We start from the raw sequence: 22,313 nt of genomic DNA on the forward strand, positions 1-22,313 counted from the left end.
ACTGGAAGTGGTGCTGTGGCTTAAGTGGTAGATTGTTAGCTTTCAGCAAAAAAGAGTCTCAGGAACAGTGCCTGGGCCTTGAGTTCAAGTCCCCAACTGACACATACATACATACACACATACATACATATATACACACATATGTACATACATAAGTAAATAATTAAGTAAATATTAAGAAAATTTGTTCTTATTAACAAGGCATTTATGAGAAAATTTGAGTTGTTTATATTCCTACACATTCACTACCATGTACCTATCATACCCATTTATATTACAATCAATTTTTTTATCCTTCTTAAGTATAAATTTTAAGAATTGGTAAAAATTTTGACCTTTTAAAAGCTTTTTTTTTTTTTTTTTTTTTTTTGTCGGTCGTGGGGCTTGAACTCTGGGCCTGGGCGCTGTCCCTCAGCTCTTCAGCTCAAGGCGAGCGCTCTACCACTTGAGCCACAGAGCCACTTCCGGTTTTCTGGTGGTTTATTGGAGATAGGAGTCTCATGGTCTTTCTTGCCCGGGCTGGCTTTGAACCGCGATCCTCAGATCTCAGCCTCCTGAGTAGCTAGGATTACAGGCGTGAGCCACCAGCGCCCGGCTGACCTTTTAAAAGCTTTTAAGTGGTGGATACTATATTCATATTTAGATAAGTGTCACTTTACTAGCTACTAGTAATTTTATATCTCCTATTAATTTACATTTTATTATCATTTTGCTATCATTTTTGTTTCAATGAAAGTATAATTGCTACATAGTTGCTTCACAATTGTGGCATGTGTTAGGTTTATTAGATATTTTTGAAGAAGATATTTTGGTGTTTATAGAGAATAGATATATTTTACCAATAATTTCTAAATTTTTTTCTAAATAATTTTTAATTTTTTAATTAACAAAGAAGAATGATGTGTAGGAACCATATCAACAAATAGAGATTCGTGTTGCTTGCTGATTTTAGTTTTGCCACTATGAAGCTAATTATGTAAACGCACAGTGCCTCAGTATTCTCATTCCCAGAGAAATATTGTAGTCTCATACCCAGAGCATCATAAGACTTAAGGAAAACAATATACCTAGAGCAATTACTCAACTGTCTGGTAAGACTTCACCCCCCTCAAGTGTTTATCACTCAAATTGACAATTGAACTGTGCAATAAAGCTTTTCCACATGAGGCTTCAACTTGGAAACTTACTTGATTACATTGTTCATGGCATCTGGGTCATATGCTGTGACCTGTCCTATGATGCTGCCTTCCTTGACGTCTTCATCAACTTCTATTAAGTAAGAGAATTTGCTGAACACGGGAGGTTCGTCCGCATCTTGCACAGACACTTTAACCACTGCTGTGTCTTTAAATGGCCCCAGATGCAAGAAGCGTGGATCGGGGTGAGTGTTGCTCACATCCACTCGTAATGTATACAGCATCTTTTTTTCAAAATCTAAATTCTGAAGTTAAATAAAACAGGAAAAAATCAGCATAATTTAGAAGAAATAACAATGGCTGGCAATTTTAATAACCTGCTCTTTTAATGAACTCAACAAGTATGGGTAAATAATTTCATCAGTCATTACCGGTATATAAATTAGTACCTTTCTGTTTGCCTTATAGATATTTTAAGAATTTAACTAAATATAACATATTATATATTCAAATTTATTTCTACTTGGTAATGTACTTAAATATTTTTAAACACAGGTGAATGAAGTATGCGCTAATGGACTTCAGAGAGGTAAATAAAGCATCATATAATGGACTTGTGATTATATATTATTGATATTATTAAAATGGAAGGTAGTGAAGATGAGAATATTGAATAAAATGTAATTTTTAGAAAATAAGTAGTTTTACTTAATTTGAGCACTTATAGCCAGAAAAATGTGAAGGAAAGAAGTGAAATAAAATAATTAATATTGACCTATATTATACCATCTAAAAGTCTCAGCATATTCTCCCATACTACATTAAAAATCAAGAACATGAATGCAAAAAATGACACTGAGTTGTTTTTTACCTAAATAATCCACCACCTTCCATAGCACTAGAATCATCTTTAAGAGTGTATCAAATAAAAGTGAAGCTGAACACATTTCTTTTCCCCCCTTCATACACAAGTACAAAACAAGTGCTTTTGAGTCTGATGGCTGTTTACTACAAACACAGTTACTGAGCTTTTATACCACTTTATAAGTATCAGTGATGAAAACCCTTCACTTATGTGAAGTGAGGTCACAGCCTTTACCACTTCTGTGAAGGATCAAAACCACATAAAATCTGAAAAGAATATACTCTGAGCTTTCGCCCTTTCCTGAACTGCAAGAGTAAATTACAGAGCCCTTGAAAAAGGAATATAGACGGTGAAGAGGAACCTGTTTGACAATGATAATCCCTTCCTGTGTATCCTTGTCTGTGATGACATCAAACATGTCTGCTCCATCTCCGTCAGCTATGCTGTATTTCATCTCAGCATTTTCCCCCGTGTCAGGGTCATTGGCTTTAATCCTTCCAAGGTGGGTTCCCAGAGGTACAGACTCCAGAGAATTGAACTGATAGGTACCTGCAAATTAAATCAGAGACATTGGGCATGTCATCTTTTCTCTCTCTCTCGCTCTCGCTCTCTCTCCCCCTCTCTCTTATTTTAATGAAACAATTTTAAATCAGGAAATATTTTACATCATGTTGAATTTTAAACTGTCAAAATTACAGTTTAAATGGAAAAATATTTTTAAGTTTTAGAAATTCTCACTTTGTTAATGAAAAATATAGTGAAATAAAGGTAACCAAAGTTATCTAGATTACAGATGGAAATATGATATTATAACCTATAATTTGGAGTGAAAATAAGACAAAACCATTTTTATTATCTTTAAGTAGTTGTACAAAGTAGTTGCCATTAAAAAACTTGAATAGAACACATTCTGCTCCATGTCACTCCTTTCAAAATTCTCACCCATCCCTCCAAAACCCAAACAGTTTTTGTTTACTGTTTCTCTGTGGAAATGCTGACATATGGATACAGGTTGACTCATTGTAACCATGAGTTGTACAAGACACTATGTTGAAAATGAACTTTATAACTTGAAATGAGAGGAATTGGGGAAGTGGAGAGGGGAGGGATGGTAGGGGGGAAAACAAAGGAAGGTAACAATATTCGATAGGAAATGTACTCATTATCTTATTCATGCAACTGTAACCGCTCTGTAAAGGGGGGAGAGAGGGGTCGTGAAGCCTGGGCTTGGATGCTGTCCCTCAGCTCTTCAGCTCAATAAGGCTAGTGCTCTACCACTTCAGCCACAGGGCCACTTCCGGTTTTGTGGTGGCTTATTGGACATAAGAGTATCAAGGAGTTTTCTGCCTGGGTTGGCTTTAAACCACAATCCTCAGTTCTCAGCCACCTACATAGCTAGTATTACAGGTGTGAGCCACCGCACCTCGCTTTAACATACATTTTATGGCTATTAAATTATGTTTTAAAACATATGTGTTCTTTTAAATCTAAACCAGAAATCTAAACCATTGGGCAGGTTGGATTATCTCAAATTGGATGTCAATGTGCTCATTCATAAAATAAGAAAGACACTAATAGAAGTTCATATGTTTGCTAGGACACTGACTAGAGATCTGAAATTAATTTCATTGGGGATCTGGTTCTCATCATTTTGTTACTACTGTAAGTATCTTAACTGTAATAGTTTCAAGTCATTTGTTACTATTCTAATAATTCTTGGAATTACAGATTGTACAATTATGAGGGAACTCATCAAGTTTTATTTTTAGTTTATATTTAAGGAATTGAAAAATAGTGGTTACCTTTATGTTATTTATGTCTATTATTCATTATTAAAGAAACTTGTTATGTTATTAATGTTATGGATACATTCACCCAATGATGATTCAACAGATATTTCAAAGTTTGGCAAGCTGAAGCACATTTACTGAAAATATTGTATTAAAACAATTGCATTGAAATCAATGATTAGAAGTTAAATTTTGTACTCTTAACTGAAAATATCAACTTTAGTATATTATTGAGAAAAAATAGCACCAAATAGGAATCTTCTTTTAAATACAATCTTCATGTAAAACAAAGTAATTATAGTCTAAAGCATATCCTAGAATTGTAACAACTGAAAGGGAATTTAATAATTTAATCTTCGGGGCTAAATAAATTTGATAGTACTGCATTTTAGTATGTCATCCCATATTGTAAAGTATCAATAACTTATCATCCTAACCAATGTAAATCATGACATTTAGATTCACTGATAAAATACAGAAATGCTACAAATTTAACCATTGGCATTGGTTTTAATATAGAAATTAGTTCCAGAGATATTAAAACATCAAATCTAATAGCATGAATTAAATTCTTATAATGTCTATTGACAAATAAAAGCACTGAGGAAAGGCAAGGGAAAGACCTACACTTTGAATTCAAGAAGGCAAACCAAATTCCACACTGCTAACCAAGAAGGGCAGAAGGAAAGCATCAGGGCTTCATTGTAAATGTTGAGAAATTAGTCTGCCTTGCTTTCTACAACAAGGAAGACAGACATTATTTTAAAGTTGCAGCAGAATTTCTCATTTGTGCTTTCTCTCAGCTCTTCAATTGTGAGAACAATCATCATTTTTAATTCGAAGTATGATGTGATTATTTTTGTGAAGGGAGGGACTGGTGACTTAATCAGATGCATGAACCTAGAAACACAAATGTTAGATTCTTCTCCTAGTACATTGCAGAAGCTTTGCCACAGGGGAGCACTGAGACATTCCTTACTCTGTGGAAATCGAGGAGGATTGTTGTTTACATCTGTGAGAGTGATGTTCACTGTGGTAGTTCCAGAAAGACCTCCCATTTGGCCACCCATGTCTTTGGCTTGAATAACCACCTGGTACTGCTCTCGATTTTCTCTGCTCATGTCTGGTAATGCAGTTTTTATTATGCCTTTCAGGAAAAAAAATAAACAAGTCACTGCCTTTTAAAATTAAGCCATGCTATGTAAATTTCATTGTACCACAAATGAGCAAAAATCTTGGCATTCTAAAATACCTTTGTCATATTGCCAATGGATTTTACAACATTCAAGCAAACAGAAACAAACAAAATTGTCAATTGAAGACCAAAGGACTATTCTTCAAGGAGTTGAATTTGGTAAATCAGTGCAATGATCTTCAGGGGGATGGAGCGCATGAATTTAGAGGAGGGTGCTGGTGGTTCATGCCTGTAATCCTAGCTATTTAGGCGGCTGAAATCTGAGGATCATGGTTGAAAGCCAGCCTATGAAGAAATGTCAGTGTGACTCATATCCAATTAACCATTTTAAAACCAGAAGTGGATCTGTGGCTTACACTGGTAGAGCACCAACCTTGAATAGAGCTCAAGGACAGAGTCTAGGCCCTATGTCTTACCAGAAAAAAAAAGGAAAAGAGAAGAAACGATTTTAGAAAAAAAAAATATATAGCATATGACATTGTTGAATTTGGATACTTTACAGTTTTTAGGTTTCAACCCTTAATGTCATAAAATACGCTGTACCTCTGTGAAATTTTGTAGTTATTAAACCTAACTAATAATAATTTAACAGCCAAGTAGGTTGTTTCAGTATTAGAAAGTTTGCTTGAGTCTTCATGGGAGAACCCTAGAAAACACTAATCTGACAATGCATGGGTATATTTCACAACACAGAGATATGTTTTTAGTAAAGAGTTGTACAGTCAGATGTATGATTTAATGAGAATCAGACCAAGATAAATGTTTGTACCTGATTCTGGGTCCACGGAGAAATATGGCTGCCCTTGCAGGATGCTGTAGACAATTTTGGCACTGTTTCCATAATTGGCATCATCTGCATCCGTGGCTGTCACTTGTATGACAGATGTACCTGTTCCATCCCCACCCCAAGGAAGAGGGTGAATACTACTACATATTTGAATTGCAAACATTTAGTTTTTGTTTTTCTGAAAACTTTATTTTTATCTTATTTTTTAGTTGTGAAAATACCATAGAGAGGGGTTACAATTACATGGGTAAGATAATAAGTACATTTCTTATCAAGCATTGTAGCCTCCTCCTTTGTTTCCCAATCCCACCCCTTCCTGTTTTCTGAAAACTTATAGATAGTAGTTTGCTGTTTTAGACTATGGTGTGTTTGACAAAAGTTACGTAAGTGATACTGTCTTAAAGCAAGAACATCATCAATGAAAATCCTTTTTTCCCTCAATTAAAAAAAAACTAACCATCCCCTATTTATTTGTGGCTATGATAAATTAATGAATAATAACTATGTGTGCTATCACAAAGGTGATATCATGAGACTAAATAATGAACTGAAATATTAAGTGGAGGAATATATGAATATAACAAAGTTAAAATTGCCATTAGAGCACATATTTTCATCTGGCAACTCTAAATTTCTTATACTCCTGCTTGTAGAATGTAGGCTCAGCAAGGGAGAAGCCCTGTATTAAATTATCATAGTAAAAAATAGAGAAAATTGAGTGGTGAAGGAATTAGAGGCATAAAGTGATATATCCTCAACTGAGAATGTGAAACCTGAGTACAAGAACCAGAACCCAAATTCATCAAAAACATACTGAACTTTAAAATGAATGCACATGTGTGCATGCACTTTTAGACAGAAATACATGGACTTTGTGTGAAGTATTTCTGCCTATTTTTAAAATGAAGACACAGTTATGGCTGTATCTATCAACATACATTAATATGTAAATCTGATATGGTTATGTACATTTATATACTTTAGTGTTAATTACTGGCTGGAAATCAGTAGTTTTCAATATCAGTAGTTTCCAAAATGTAAGAATGTAATTATATGCAACAGACCGTATCAAAAATCAATATTTTATGTTCAGTCATGTATTAGAACACTAAAATGACATTTTAACTTCGTTAAAAGTCACCAGATCCAGAGAGACAAAGAGCAGACATTATTTTTCTTATGTGGAAGCTAGAACTAATTTATATACATACAAGCATGCATTTATTGGATTGTATGCAGGTGTACACAAGTGTTTTAACCAAAATGCAACGTTTGCAAGGGAGATTTCAAATAGTGAAAGTCCTTAGACAAACTCTCTGTCCAACAAAATGAATAACAGAAAAATGGGACTTGAAAGATATGGGAGGAGGGGGAGTGTCTAAAGGAGGAGCTTAGATGAATGAACAAAGAAAAGGAAAGAAAAAACAGTTAAAACACTGAATACATATCCTATGAAATTTAGAAAATTGAGTTTGGGAAGGATGGAGGAAAATGATGAAAGGGGTGAAAACAATCAAGATGAATTATATTCATAAACTGATTTTCTGTTGGTAACTCATTTGTACAGTTACTAGATGATAATAAAAATATAACAAATCAAAAATTAAACAAATATTATTTTAGAAGTCTAGAGAACTCTAGTTAGTGTTAGATGATAAATATTGGAAATATAATCTGAATATCTTCTATTTCAGCATTATAAAAATTGAAGGCATAGATCTATTATTTTACCTGATCTCAAGAGGAACTTATAGACTATTTTCAATGTATTATACATTAGTTTCTTTAAAATTTTGTTATGGCTCTTGTACTTAAAAGTTCTTTAGAGAGAGTAAATCCCATGTTGACTCTTTCATGTAAATGAATCCTCACATACATTATTCACTCCTCTACTGTTCATTTCTTGAGTTGCAGTACATATTTATTAAATTTTGTGTGTACAAAAGTATGCAAATTTCAATAAATATATTTTCCATTTAGAGTGATGCTAGTAGTTAAAGTCCTTAAAAAGTATTTGAATGCTACAAGTGTCTCTCCAGTTTTCTAAAAATTAATTCACATACAATGAGAACTGAAAGCCTATTACCTGAGCTGTGATGAAATTTATCCATCATGTCACTTCAGGGATAAAACATATACTTATGTGTCCACCTCCACTAAGTTTTCTTCCCAAAAAACTTACCCATATACAGAAAGTTGAGAGAAACAATCTTTTACCAAAACTCTTTTACCAAGAGTTTTGTGACTATAGGAAATAGAAAATATAATATGTTTGTGTGTGTACTTTTCCACTAATATTTTAATCAAATAATATCCCATTTTAAATCACTGTGTATCTTCATCATCCAACTAACATGTTCTAATAAGAAGACCATAGTGTAGTTTAGTTTTCATTGGAAAAAATAATGAATTTGATTTTAAATGGATGGAATATGATTCTGAGAGCTAAATGTAATATGAATCTGAGTTTGAAAGCCCAGAGAAGGGAAAACAAGGACAACATCAGGTGAGAAATAAAAATAAGTAGTAACAACCTTATGATACAAAATTGAAAATTTATCTATTTCTGGGAGGTTAAGAGGGGGCACAAAGGGAAGGACAAAGAGTGAATAAAAACAGCAGTGATACACAGTGGACACTGTTGAAAATGAACTATACAACTTGTGGGTGGGGAAGGGAGGGGAGAAGGAGAGAAAAATTGAAATTGTTCAAAAAAAATCATGTACTCACACCTGACTTATATCACCTTTACAATAACAATAACTATATATAATAGATAAATAAAAATGAGTGAAAAGATAGATTGAAGGATTTGTCTTACATTCCCATTTACTGCATTAGACTTTATTTCCATAAGAAATTAATACTACTTATGAATTAACTCATTGATTTAAATGAAAATATTTATGTAATAAAATATTAGATTTTATTTGTTATGTATTATTTTCAATATTCATAAGGAACACATGGATATATTGTTTATAATTTGATAATAAATGAAGTTAAATCAATAATATATAGCTGCCAAAATTCCAGAAAATGGATCTATCTTAGTTTTGCACTGAAAAATGAGTTATTCGTACAACTAAAACCTAAGGAAATTACACTTGCAGTAATTATGAAGACATAATCTTTTTTCCCCTCTAAATAATGTATCTGAATTTGACAAAGGAGCCAAAGACATACAATGGAAGAAACACAGCCTCTTCAACCACTGGTGCTGGGAAAACTGGGCGGCCACATGCAGAAGACTAAAAGTGGACCCCAGCCTATCACCATGCACCAACATCAACTCAAAATGGATTAAAGACCTTAACATTAAACCTGAATCTCTGAAACTACTGCAAGACAGAGTAGGAGAGACACTTGAACTTATAGGCACAAGAAGGAACTTCCTGAACAGAGTCCCAGGGTCACAACAAATTGGAGAGAGACTCGACAAATGGGACTACCTTAAAATAAAAAAGCTTCTCCACAGCTAAAGCTATCACAACCAAACTAGAAAGACAACCAACCAATTGGTTGTCTTTTCCAAATATTTACCAGCAATATATCAGACAAGGGGTTAATATCCAGTATATACAGGGAACTCAAGAAACTAATCCCTCCCAAACCTAACAAACCAATTACTAAATGGGCAAGGGAACTAAAGAGAGACTTCTCAGATGAAGAGATAAAAATGGCAAAGAAACACATGAGGAAATGTTCACCATCCCTAGTTGTGAAGGAAATGCAAATAAAGACAACCCTGAGATACCACCTTACCCCAGTCAGAATGTCCCACATCCACAAGTCAGCCAACGACAAATGCTGGAGGGGATGCGGAGAAAGAGGAACCCTATTACACTGCTGGTGGGAATGTATACTTATACAACCACTTTGGAAAGCAGTCTGGAGGGTCCTCAGAAAGCTAAATATTGACCACCCTTATGACCCAGTAATACCACTTCTAGACATCTATCCTGAACAACAAGAACCAGTATAAAAGGACACGTGCACCTCCATGTTTACTGCAGCACTGTTCACAATAGCCAGGATATGGAAACAACCCAGATGTCCCACTACAGATGAATGGATCCAAAAATTGTGGTATCTATACACAATGGAATATTATGCAGCCATTAGAAATGATAAAATAATGGTATTTGCAGGGAAATGGATGGAGCTAGAAAAAATCATGTTGAGCGAGGTAAGCCAAGAGCAAAGAGACAAACAGTACATGGTCTCCCTGATAAGTGGATGTTAAATCCAAAATGTTAGGTGATACGACAAAATTAACAGGACTTAAGAAACAAAAGACTTCCACTCATCTGGTCGAACCATTACTAAATAACCCCATGCTGCTGATCACATGTATGGTATATATGTGTACACCAGAGGGAAACGAGGAAGATGAACAGAACTAGAAGGAATCAGGGAAAAACATAACAGTGGGACCCATCAGCTGTACTGGACAATGACCAAAATGAACTAAGTAACTTAATGGCAGTGATGGGAGGGAGGGAACAAGTGGGAAAGAGGGAACAGCTGATGCTATGCAAAACAAATGTACGTACCACCCAATGTGGAAGAAATAACGTATCGCAAAGCTCATAGAACTCATAAATGTTACACACCGTGATAGTAAATTTGCTCCAGGAAAGTTAGAATGTGTTTGTGACTTTAACTGAACATCACTATCCCACAATAAATTTAGGAAATTATGTAACCACTTAATCACAATAAAAAATTTGAAAAAAAATAATGTATCTGAATTAGAACCAAAGATACATATAATGATAGGCTCAAAAATACATCTAACTTTTACATAGATAATGTGTGTGTGTGTGTGTGTGTGTGTGTGTGTGTGTGTGTGTGTGCGTGTGTGTAATATACCTACACTACATGGAAAAATACAAGGATTTTTCCCTTCATTTGAATTTAACTTCAATGAAAGTTTAACAGTATTAGGCAATGTTATTTTGAGAGACATTCTTTATAAGTTAATAAAATAGGAGTTTTTTTTACAACCACTAGTGTGAAAAACAGGCATTAAGGATGTCCAGATACCTGTATATCTATTGACTTTTATTTGTCTATGTATCTATGTATTTACATACATATCTGTCTTTTATTTTTCTATTACAATGTAAGTTAACAGCCAATTCATTCTAGTTTGGGGAAAATGTATTTAATTTCTTTATATTAATTTTTATTAAACTAAATATGTTGTCTTCTGCATATGCTTATTGTAGACAGTGATATGGTGATTTAAAATTTAAACTGTAAGCATATAATATGTGTATGCATAAACTCAATGAAAGAAGCTAGGGGAGATATCATAAAGAATAATTAAACTGTGTTTTTCAACCAGGATGAAGTTATCTGTTTGGTGGTTGTTGTTGTTGTTCATATTCTTAAGATTTTATTTACTTTTACCAAAATAGTATCCAGTGTCATATTATGTGATTTTATCAGTTTTATAGGAATCCTAGACCTGGAGAGGATTTGACTGATAAAGGCTCCAATTCTTATGTTCAAAGACTACACTAATCAGAAGGTGCAGTGATCAAAGATAAAAGCATATGTAAGTGCCACATAGCTCCTTTTCCAGAAAGTATTATTGGACATGGTAATCTACAAATTTAATTTCATGCCTAAACTTGTATAATTTTAATATAGTTTGAGAAGATGGAGTTGTGAAAGCTATTTTTATTTTTTTTACAAATAACATTTCAGAATTGACGTGATTGTGTGGTGATATAGAATAGATCTAGTATTCAATATGAATCAAGCAATCACATAATCAAAATGCATAGTGTAAGTGATTAAAATTTACTGAATAATACAGAATGATACAGAAGAAAAATACTGATAAGAAATTTAAACATCAATGATTTCTAATGAGGAAATACTTTTAATATCTTGAAGGAAATAACTCTTAAAATGAATTTAAATCCATCAGGGAAAGATTGCTGTCATCTTAATTTTGATTTTTACAGTTCCAAATATGTCAAGTTTTTCTAAGAATTAAAAAGTACAATTGTCTGTTCATACAGGAAAAAAGCTGGCAAAATTACACACAAGCAAAATGATTGTTTTGCCACAGAAAATTCAATTCACCAGAAAAAAAAAATACTTCAAACTAGAGTTCAATAGGAAATGGTTAAGGAGCATAAAATTGCATATGTATGATTGTTCATGTATATGACTTCAAACTGATTTATAAGTGATATTCAACTGAATTACGTTAAAATCAGAAAAATGCTTACTTTTTACATATTATAATTTTATTATGATTTCGAGAAATATTTTATGATTTAAGTATCAGCTGTTATTTCATTCACAAACTCTTCACATGAATGCAATCAAATATGATGACATATATCATTAAAAAAGACAGTCTTAAAAACTAAACTATTTTCAATTTGTATAGTTCAACAATTTTCAATGGTTCAAGACAGAAATAGATTGAAGAAATATGTAACCTTGTCACAATGCTACTAGGATATTTGATCAAAATTATTTTGTTATGTATCTCTGAATCGTAGATTGCAAAACCACAGGATGGGGAGATTGAATGTTGTATTTTCCAAGCCTACTGCATAGCGTTGTTTTATTGATCATATAACATAATCATTCAGAAGAATTTCCATCAAAAGCAAAGATTAGCTGTTATCAGTCAACATAACACAAGCACCAGTGTCTTAGGCTGCAACCAGTAGGTTCCCTTACTTCCAGAAACAATGCCTTCAACCTCTATGGGGGAGTCTGGAGGAACACCACCTTCCACTTCTACTCAGAATTCTAGAGGTGAAGGTAATTATTCTAGTGTGACCAAAGAACTGTACTCGATAATTTGCAACATAAAGGTAGCCATGAAGCTAGATAAAATTACATGAGGCAGGGCACTGAGGGTTCATGCCTATATTCCTAGCTAATCCTAAACTGGAGGCCAAGATCTGAGGAGTGAGGTTCAAAGCTCGCCAGGGTAAGAAAGGCTGTGAGACTCTTACTTCCAATCGTCTACCACAAGTGGGGATGCAAGTAGTAGAGCCCTGACCTTCAGCAAAAAAGGGCCCAGGGACAGCACCCAGGCTGTGGGTGGTTACAAAACAAACAGAAAAAAAACGAGAAAGTAGCAGTTTCCAGATATAACTTCTATCTTGAAGGAATTTACATATCATCATTACCCGTCATGGTAAGTACCTTATAAAACAAACACCAACGCTAGCACTGGTGGGTTTGCATATACTTACCAACGCCAGACATCTCAGGGACACTGGCAGTGTACAAGTCTTTTGTGAATTTCGGTTCGTTGTCGTTGATATCATGGATTTTGATGATAAATTCCGATTCCGGTTCCACCTGCCGCCCCGTCTTTCTGTCGATGGCCTTGGCCCGGAGAATATACAAGGCTTTTTCTTCTCTGTCTAGCTTCTTTGCAGCATGAATGTCTCCTGTATTTTCATCTATAACGAAGAGACTGCCAGCCCCATCTCCAGTTAATATGTATTTTAAATTTCCGTCTCCTTTATCTTGGTCCGTGTGAAGCTTCAAAGAGGAAAAAAGGGAGAGTAAATAAGTGCATTATCTTTGTAGTAAACAATTTTGGTTCTTATAAATTGTTCTCCAGACATTACTTCAGTGATGATCTTACTAGGCAACTTAACATTCAAATGAGGAAAACTAACCTATCTGTGTTTTTGTTATTTTAAACAAATGCATTTAGTTGCTACAAGTGGGTAGATTTAAAACCGAGGGAAATTTAACACTTTGAAAATGTGCTGCTTCAAGGATAATTATAAATAGGATAATTACCAAGATTTCAAACTCAGTTGCATCGTAAACAAAATTAGATAATCTAAAATTTGTGTTTATAAGTAATTAAATTTAAAAATAGCATTGCCGTTGTAACAATAAAAGTACCAGTCAAGGGAGAATTTTAACGTGGGGCAAATGTGGCTCATACTAAAGTAAGGAGGTCAGGTCTGGGCAGGGCAATATGGGCCACAGGGTGGATAGTGGGGTCTGGCATTTTGTCTTCATGCTGGAAGAAAGAAAGGCCTGAACTCCCAGGTGATGGACATGCCTGGATTCCTGGAGGCAGGGGCGGGCACGTGGCTGATAGGTTACTGAACCTGTCAGTCCAGCACCTGGGACTGCGAATTTCCTGTAGACCTGCCTTCTGCTCGGACCTTATTTAGGCCCAGACCAGCACAGGCACCAGGCTGCCATGCCACGTGTGTCCCCGTGATTGTGTCCTGTCTCCTGGCTCATCTCTGGTGGTCATGGCATCCTAATTCAGCTCTCTGTCGAAGCCGAATTGGTTTGTTGGTATAGTTTTTTTTTTTTTTTTAATCTTTCTTTCCTCTCTGGCCTGTTTCTGAACCGTGTTATGTGGGGAGCTGCAGACCTTTATTACAATTGGAGGCCTGCTGACTGCTCGTGTTGTAATAAAGACTCCAGTATTCCATCTTCCAAAATGTGGCTTTGCTGGTAAGATACCTTACAACAGACCCCAGCAGAGGCTGAGATCTGAAAGACTAAATTTCAAAGCTACCTCAGGAAGAGAAGTAAACAAGACTCCATCACCAATTAGTCAACAGAAAGTCAGGCTGGACGTGTGGTCCAAGTGGCAGAGCAAAACTCACGAATAAGCCAGAGCAGAGCAAGTGCCGGGCCCTGAGGTCAACCCCAGAATTGGGCAAAATATAAAGACATAATTTTAAACACATAGATTATTTTATATGATTTTGTGATAGTACTTGTAGGACTACAGTATTTTCTCCATTGAATAAATGATAGATCACAGATATTTCAATGTTTAAGTGACACAAAATGAGTAAATTTCTCTTTGATTCATGTAAAAAAGCTAGATTTTTTTCATATATAATCTTCATTCTTATGTACATATACTTTTGTATTTCTTAATTAAAAATTTCACCAATGTGAATTTAAAGAATAATTTCAGATACTTCTGAACAAGAAAAAATACTAAGAACCTTAAAATTCAATTTATAATAAGTTTGTACATATTACATGTTTATTTTATGCATTACAATCTTTTGTGTTTACATTGTAGAATGATTCAAGATCCCTAAAATTATTATTTTGTATATTTATCTTTTTTCTAAAAACATTTAGAAGGAAATAGGTTGAGAATGTTTCATTTGTTAAAGTGTAAATAGTTTCAATTAAACAGGAAGCAAAATCATAAGTGATCTACTATACAGAATAAAGATAATATTAAGTTAGACTACATTATCTATTTGAAAATTCCTAATCATATGTTTTAAATGAAATTGGAGTCTGAACTTCCCTATGCCTTCATAACTATTAGCTTTTTCCTTCACACAATCCACTTTACTTTTACAGCTACATGCTTGTCCAACCTGCTTATTCTCAGCCACCATCTAATTTTGAATCACCTCATCAGATGCTGGGTTTTTTTTTCTAGTACTCAAAGATAGTCATTTGTTTCATATTTTCTCCTACTTTTATTTTAAACCCATCAAAATAATTGTCATCAATATTTTCTCTTTGAAATGTCTTACCTGCACATTTTAACTCTGTTGCAAATTCCAGGCTTAGATTCTCCATCGTATCATGTTTAAACCCTTGCAGTTATCACCTTCTGCCTCTACTTCTTCCATTTAACCTTTTTTTCATATTAAATGGTAGTGACTTTTCAATTTCACAAATATGGCCTATCAAGCTTAAAAAGTCTTTAACAAGAGCTAAGTGCCTGTGGCTCACACTAGTAATCCTAGTTATTTCTGTGGCTAAAATCTGAGGATCTTGGTATTAAGGTTTGATGCTAGTCTGGACATCAGAGTCTGTGAGACTTTCATCTCCAATTAGTACCATAAACCTTGAGGTGGATCTGTGGCTCATGTGGTAGGGTACTAGCCTTGATTTAAAAAGCTCAGGAACAGTGCTCAGGCTCTGAGTTTAGACCCAAGGACTGGAATGCACAGAGACACACACTAACACAAAGACACATAAAACAAGTCAACAAAGCAGTGTTGAAGATCCTGAATTTAATGTCATGATGTTGTATGGTAGATCTAGTCAGGAGAATATAGAAGCCACTACTTAACAAAGCCAAATTTTCAGTTTTTATAGTGGGTAGCAGGGCCACTCCAGTCACAAAGCTCTACCATGCTGAATACAAGTAGCACATTGCTTGTGTGGTCCAAAACCACACAAGGTGCATGAAATTATTTTAACAAAGTAGAAAGCAAATCAGATGTGAACACAATAAAAGTAAGTAAAAAAACAGTGAACACTCAAATCTAACAAAGATGTTGAACAATAGCCAAAACAAATATGTACACAATCAAGGGGAATCAAGAACCAATCATCTAAGGAGAGTAAGACTTTTCTGGAACCCACCAACTCAAGAGACATCTGCAAATCAAAGAATGTCCTCCACTATCAAGGCCCATTGCCCAGACACAATCTCCTTACTGTAATATAAACCATGGTTATTCTCACATGAATTTCTGGGTTAACTTGATTCTAGTGTTTTGATCATTTGTTGACTTTTTAAACATTTAAATTTACTATACTAAAAGAACAATTACTAATTTTGGAAATTTACTTCCATTGTTATTACAGATGCTTTAAGTTTCCTGACATGCATGCCCATCCTCCTAAACCTTGTCTTAATTCTCAGTGTGTCTCTGTCACATTCACCCTTACTATCACATTTTGCATGTACCATTTTTTTTTTGCATTTCGTTTATTTTATTTCTTGGAAGACCTGATCTTGTTTCCATACCTGATGTCTGTATCTGTTTCTCTCATGTTTAACACTTCTTCATATTTTTTGGATTTTTCCTTCAAGGACATGCTTATCATACCTCATTTTTACATTTCTCATTGTATATGTCCTGTTTGGAGCCACATTCCTAACTCAGATTAGGATGTTTTTAATTTTCTGGATAATGTTGAGTATATGTCATTTATTTTAAATATATTTCTGTTTATCTGCATCAATGTAAGCTCATGGATTTTAAATAAGTTCAATGACATGGTATACTGGCATTAATTTTGAAAACTAACAAGGACATTTAACAAGAAAATATTTTTTTGAATAAAAATGATTTGTTTCAAATAAACATCATATGTTTCAAAATCCTAGAGGCAACTGGCTAGCTTAGTAATGTTAATTGAGGAAAAAGAGGGAGGCTCTATTTCTATGTTCTGGAGTGTACTATCAAACATAAATGGAGTTTATGGAGCAGTTATGATAAATATGGTCTCAGAAAGCTGAAACTGTGTTTAGTACAGACTTTGTGCTTAATAATTTGTCACTGAATAAAAACCACTGAATGAATATCATGTACTAAACAATCAATACACATTAACATAGATTTTCATGAACTCAATTTTCTTTTCAAACAAGGATAAAACTTACATCAATGCACTTTCAAGAGGTGATCTTACTAGAGACAGGAGTGATGAATCATGAGTCTAATTTGTTCTGAGAAGGCATTGGTGTTCTATGAGATGGATATACATTGCTTAAGATGCTTTCCATATCAGCAAAGGATTGCTATGTCATTGAGAGCCTTATACAGAGCTGGAGGCAACCATTTATAGGAAGGATGTCCATGCTCTTTCAAACTATAAGGAACTATCTTCTCTGTCTCTACAGGAACTCTCTGTCCCTAGGACACCAGTTAGAGTTCTCCATTTAATGGTGTCATGTCATTCTGGCACAGACACTATAGACCCACTCTTGAATATTTAAAGCAAAGAAAGGAGCGAGGGTATCCTTCCACCATGCAGCATAACACACAATGATTTCTATGGATTCAGTATCATTAGAGCAAGACCTCAGGCCAAAGTGGATGCTGTTATCACAACATCCACCTGTGTAATAACATCCCTTATTAGGGAATCACCAAGTTGTCCACAGAGCACCTGACCTTGTTCCTACACCATCTCCAAGTTGTTCTTGATCAAGGGAACATGTATGTGATGTTATGGAGTTGCATAGTGGTCAATGGATGTCGGGAAAATAAGGAACTTCTGAGGGATTAGTTATTCCAGGAATAATTTCACTATTATTTATGTGAGCAACCATCAGCCTAGACCTAGGTCATTATAACTCTTTGTCAGTTTCCAGTCTGTATTGACCTCTGTATTAAAGACTTTCTTCAAGTTAAGCTGGAATAGACAAACTGATGATTTAAAATGTTTCCATGAAGTTTGGAACTGCTTTTGTGAAAACCTGGGTCATTTTCTGTAGAATATTTAGGAGTGCTATTTACAGATAGATTTTAATCAGTAACACCCTCTACCTTCTTACATAGCCAGGATAATATAAATTATTCTTCTGGGCACTTTGCCAAAGCTGCTCAGCATTCAATATTTGGATGTTTCATAGTTTGATCAAACCTTTAACTTTTTACCCCGTTTAATTTTCAGCAATCTTATAGGAAATGTCATGATACATATTAAAGTAGGAAAATTACCTTTGGCTCTTAATGAAAATTGTTGTTCCAAAGGATACTTTTGCCATTCTTTCTAAACAAAGTTCGGTTGACTAGGATAAAGATAACTTTTTTCCCAATATTAGCACCAAAATTTATTCAGATAATGTACAAAGTCAAGATAAAGAAACAAACTAAAACGAAAAATGCAAACAAACAAACAAAAATAACCTGTGATTTTCTTTAGAGTCAGTGCTGAAATATTTCATCTTGAGTGTTTGATGATACATACCAAACAACCATTACTAAGACACACAGCCAGAATTACAGGCAACACAATGGAGACAAGAGAGGGCAGGGTAGCCGAGTGTAGATGGATTGAGTCAGAAAAGTATGATACTGTACAAAAAATCTCAAGCGATTACGATGGACTTCAATACAGTATGTGAGAACACAAATGTGGATTGAATACAAACAAAGGTATAGTAAAAGTACCAACACAGTCATGTCCTCTACGTCACTCTTCAACATCGCCAAAACACATAATCAGCCCAGCTGCCCCCCAGGGAACAAATCGATTAAGAAAATGTGCTATGTAGACACAATGCAATTTTACTCATCCATTAGAGAGAATGACATTCCATCATTTCTATGGAAATGGAGAGAGTGGTAAGAATTATATCAAGTGAAATAAGCCAGAAACAGGGAGCAAAAGATCACATAGTTCTTCTTATTAGTAGCAGATATAATGTGCATATAAATCTATGAGTAAACATTCATTCTGATAGCATGCAACCAGCTCCAAATTAATTAATTGAACTCTAAGAGATGACATGAGGAGCTTAAATACAACCATTTTTAGAAAGACTGAGTTAGAGTCCAGCAAAATAATCACCAAGAAATGGGTATTTGCAAAGGTTTGAGACTAAGAGGAGAGGCTTAGACAATGAAGGGAGGATGAGAAGAAGTGCAGTGAAGAATTCATTGTATATCAAAACACTGAGAAATGTAAGGGATGGGGTGGTTTAAAGTTGGATAAGATTGTTGATGGGGATGTCACAGATCAAGATTCATTGTATTCCTATACTGCTTTGTTAAATGTTATCGTTCTTGAATAATCAGTTAAATATTTTTCTGATGTAGGCATAGAATTCCATCATGTGTGTATATATATATATATATACATATATACATATATATACTGTATATATGTATATATACATATATACATATATACAGTATATATATGTATATATATACATATATATACATATATATCACATTTTCTTGATCCATTCATCTACTTAGGGGCATCTGGGTTGGTTCCATATCTTAGCTATGTTAAATAATGCTGCAATAAACATAGTTGTGCTGGTAGCTTTAGTATGGTCTTGTTTGATCATTTGGGTAAATGCCCAAAAGTGAGATTGCTGGGTCATAGGGGAGCTCTATGTGGAGTATTAAGAATGACATCATTCCATTTGTTAGGAAATGGAAAGATTGGAAAAAATTATATTAAGCAACGTAAGCCAGGCCCAAAGAAACATAGGTCCCATGGTTTCCCTTATTTGCAATAACTAGTAAATGTTGGGACAAGCAGAAAAGGTCATAAGACCAGATAAGCTGATGTTAAGCAAAATAGAGATACAAGTGCTTTTTTTTTTCTTTCTTGTTATTGTTCCTAACATATTTATAATGTACCACGTGATTTTTTTCCCTTTGTATGTTTCTCTCCCACGGTATAACCCCTGTTTTCACTGTATTTGATGTTGGTGCTCTGCATCTTGTGTATATGCTTCTCTGCCTTGGGGAGGGGAGGGGAAAAAGCAAAATGCTTAAACAGATACACAGGTTGATCTATTGTAACAATAAGATGTACAAGATAGTATGTTGAAAAATGAACTTTACAATTTAGGGGGGAGGGGAAAATATGGGAGTGTAGTTGTGGAGGTGGGAGGGAAGGGATGGTAGGGGAAAAACAAAGGAGGTGGTAATAATGCTTGATAGGAAATGTACTCATTACCTTACATGTAACTGTAACTCCTCTGTACAGTATTTTCACAATAAAATAATCATAAAAAAGAAACATTGGAAAAAATATAATACTTTTTAAAGATTTACACTTATAAATATCAGTCTTCATTCTTTGTCTTTAAAAATGAATGATCTTATTAATTTATTTTTATTAGTAGAACACTGTTGTTTTAATTTTATAACATGGGTATAGGAAAATTGAAGAAAAATATGAAAATGGAAGGCAAATGATACAATTATTCAATACCTAATGTTAACAACCAGGTCTGTTTTGATGAATACTCTTACTCTGTTTTGACAAATATTAATCCATGGCTTTTTGATAGTTGTTTTTGGAAGTTTATTTATATTTGCTTTTTCACCTACTCTTTTGGCTTAAGATGTCTTTGCATAACTTTCACGGCTGCACTGTACTAACTTATAAATATACCATAACCATTTATTGATTGTTTATTGTTGAATTTTGATATTCAACATTTTAATATTGGTAAACACTTCAAAAATAAAGATAATTGTCCTTATAACAATGGCAAAAGAAAAGTGGTTAAGGACTGACTTGCATTTGTTACTGGAAATTGTCTGAAAGACAGAACTGCATTAGTGAAATGATAGATTAATGCATAATTAACAAAATATTTAACACATTTTTCCCAAGACTTTTGAGTTCCATTCAAATGACAGTTGGGTAATACTAATTACTTCAACGTTATATTAAAGTCCAATGAGATATTGTTTACAAGGTTTCTAAGATAATTTATTGGACAAATTAAAATGTGGTTAATACTATGTTATTTTTGTATCAACATCCATTTATTAAACTATTACTAGTTTAGGTTATATTTAGCTTAAACTATTATTATTTTAAACTATATTATTTTACTTCTGGTTGTTGTAAGTCATAACAATTCAAATCTTTGGCCTTCTCTGCATCCTACCTACACAGTGGCTTTTATGTTTGTCCCTTATCCTTTTCTTTCTCAATTAAACCACACTTTCTCCTTACATATTTATGGTTTTATTTCACTCGTGTGAAATCAAAAGATGTAATCATGTTAGGGGTAACCTTGAATTTCTACTTTATCTTAGTGGTTTTTGTATTTCTAGTCTTCATATATTATTTCTAATTATTTATTATATGTTTACATTAATTTTATCATTGACTTGACTTTTTACAGTCCCTTTCTTTGGAGAAAAGTAAAGTCACCTTTTTGAAAGTATATTTTTTTCTTAAAACAATAACTTATTTTTCTCAGTTCTTTTAAAATCATTGTTAACTGGCACATTCATATATTCACTTTTAGTTCCAATTATCCTTCATTGTATTACTAAGTTCTCTTACAAAGAACATCATTCCAACCCAGTTTTCAAAACTGAAAAGCAATTTCTCTCATACAATTCTACCTCTTCTTAATGATATTGCAATAAAATTTAAAAGAATAACAAGCTGTAATGTTGTGAATGAGCCATCAGTATAACTCAGTTGAGGACCTATTACCCAACAGGGAAATTGCAACACTTCTCCAACTTCTAGTGAATTTTTCAGTTTCCACCTGATGTTTTATATAGAAAATTTGAAAATAAAAGTTTGTTTCTTTGAAACATTCATTGTCTTTAACCTCATTTAATACACAATTTTGTAATTCTCTTGGAATTTCCACCTAAAAATAGAAGCTCAATTCTGATATACTTGTACTTTCCCTTGATTTTCTGTTCTCTTAATTGAACCTGTTACACAGATAAGCTATAATGGCTCCTAAGAGATATCAAAATTTGGTTTATAGTATATTATTTCAAGCTTTAAATTTCATTAAGCCTTTTAAAAAAGTGTCTATTGATAGGTATTCAACTATTTCAAATACTTTTCAGCTACACCTTTTTTTTAAATTGTTCATGACAAATTGTAGAATCTAGTTGCAATCTAATATTAATGTTAATCCTGCCACAAAATAGATTTAAAATCAAATGCTTCACTAAATAAATTATAAATTGACACCAAAGGAAATAAGTGAAATCATATCTTATTTTCTTTTATTGATGATTAATTTATTTGAAACATGCTTTGCTTAGAAAGAGTTCATACA

The 22,313-nt window shown here is 33.8% G+C and overlaps 1 protein-coding gene across 3 annotated transcripts in view; it reads right to left on the reverse strand.

Moving 5' to 3' along the window:
- The window catches only part of Cdh9 (cadherin 9), a 128,739-nt gene that overhangs the window by 23,869 nt on the left and 82,557 nt on the right, over window positions 1–22,313 (reverse strand). For all 3 annotated transcript variants that reach the window (XM_070042232.1, XM_070042233.1, XM_070042234.1), the window contains exons 3-7: window positions 13,012–13,306; window positions 5,756–5,875; window positions 4,771–4,938; window positions 2,363–2,550; window positions 1,188–1,441 (exon numbers count right to left, since the gene is read on the reverse strand). In XM_070042232.1, the coding sequence (XP_069898333.1) occupies window positions 1,188–1,441; window positions 2,363–2,550; window positions 4,771–4,938; window positions 5,756–5,875; window positions 13,012–13,306 (1,025 nt within the window). The remainder of the gene's footprint in view (window positions 1–1,187; window positions 1,442–2,362; window positions 2,551–4,770; window positions 4,939–5,755; window positions 5,876–13,011; window positions 13,307–22,313) is intronic.

Source organism: Dipodomys merriami, unplaced genomic scaffold (assembly GCF_024711535.1).
Source record: "Dipodomys merriami isolate MVZ:Mamm:240054 unplaced genomic scaffold, mDipMer1.0.p SCAF_32, whole genome shotgun sequence".
In the NCBI taxonomy this organism is placed as follows: Eukaryota; Metazoa; Chordata; class Mammalia; order Rodentia; family Heteromyidae; genus Dipodomys; species Dipodomys merriami.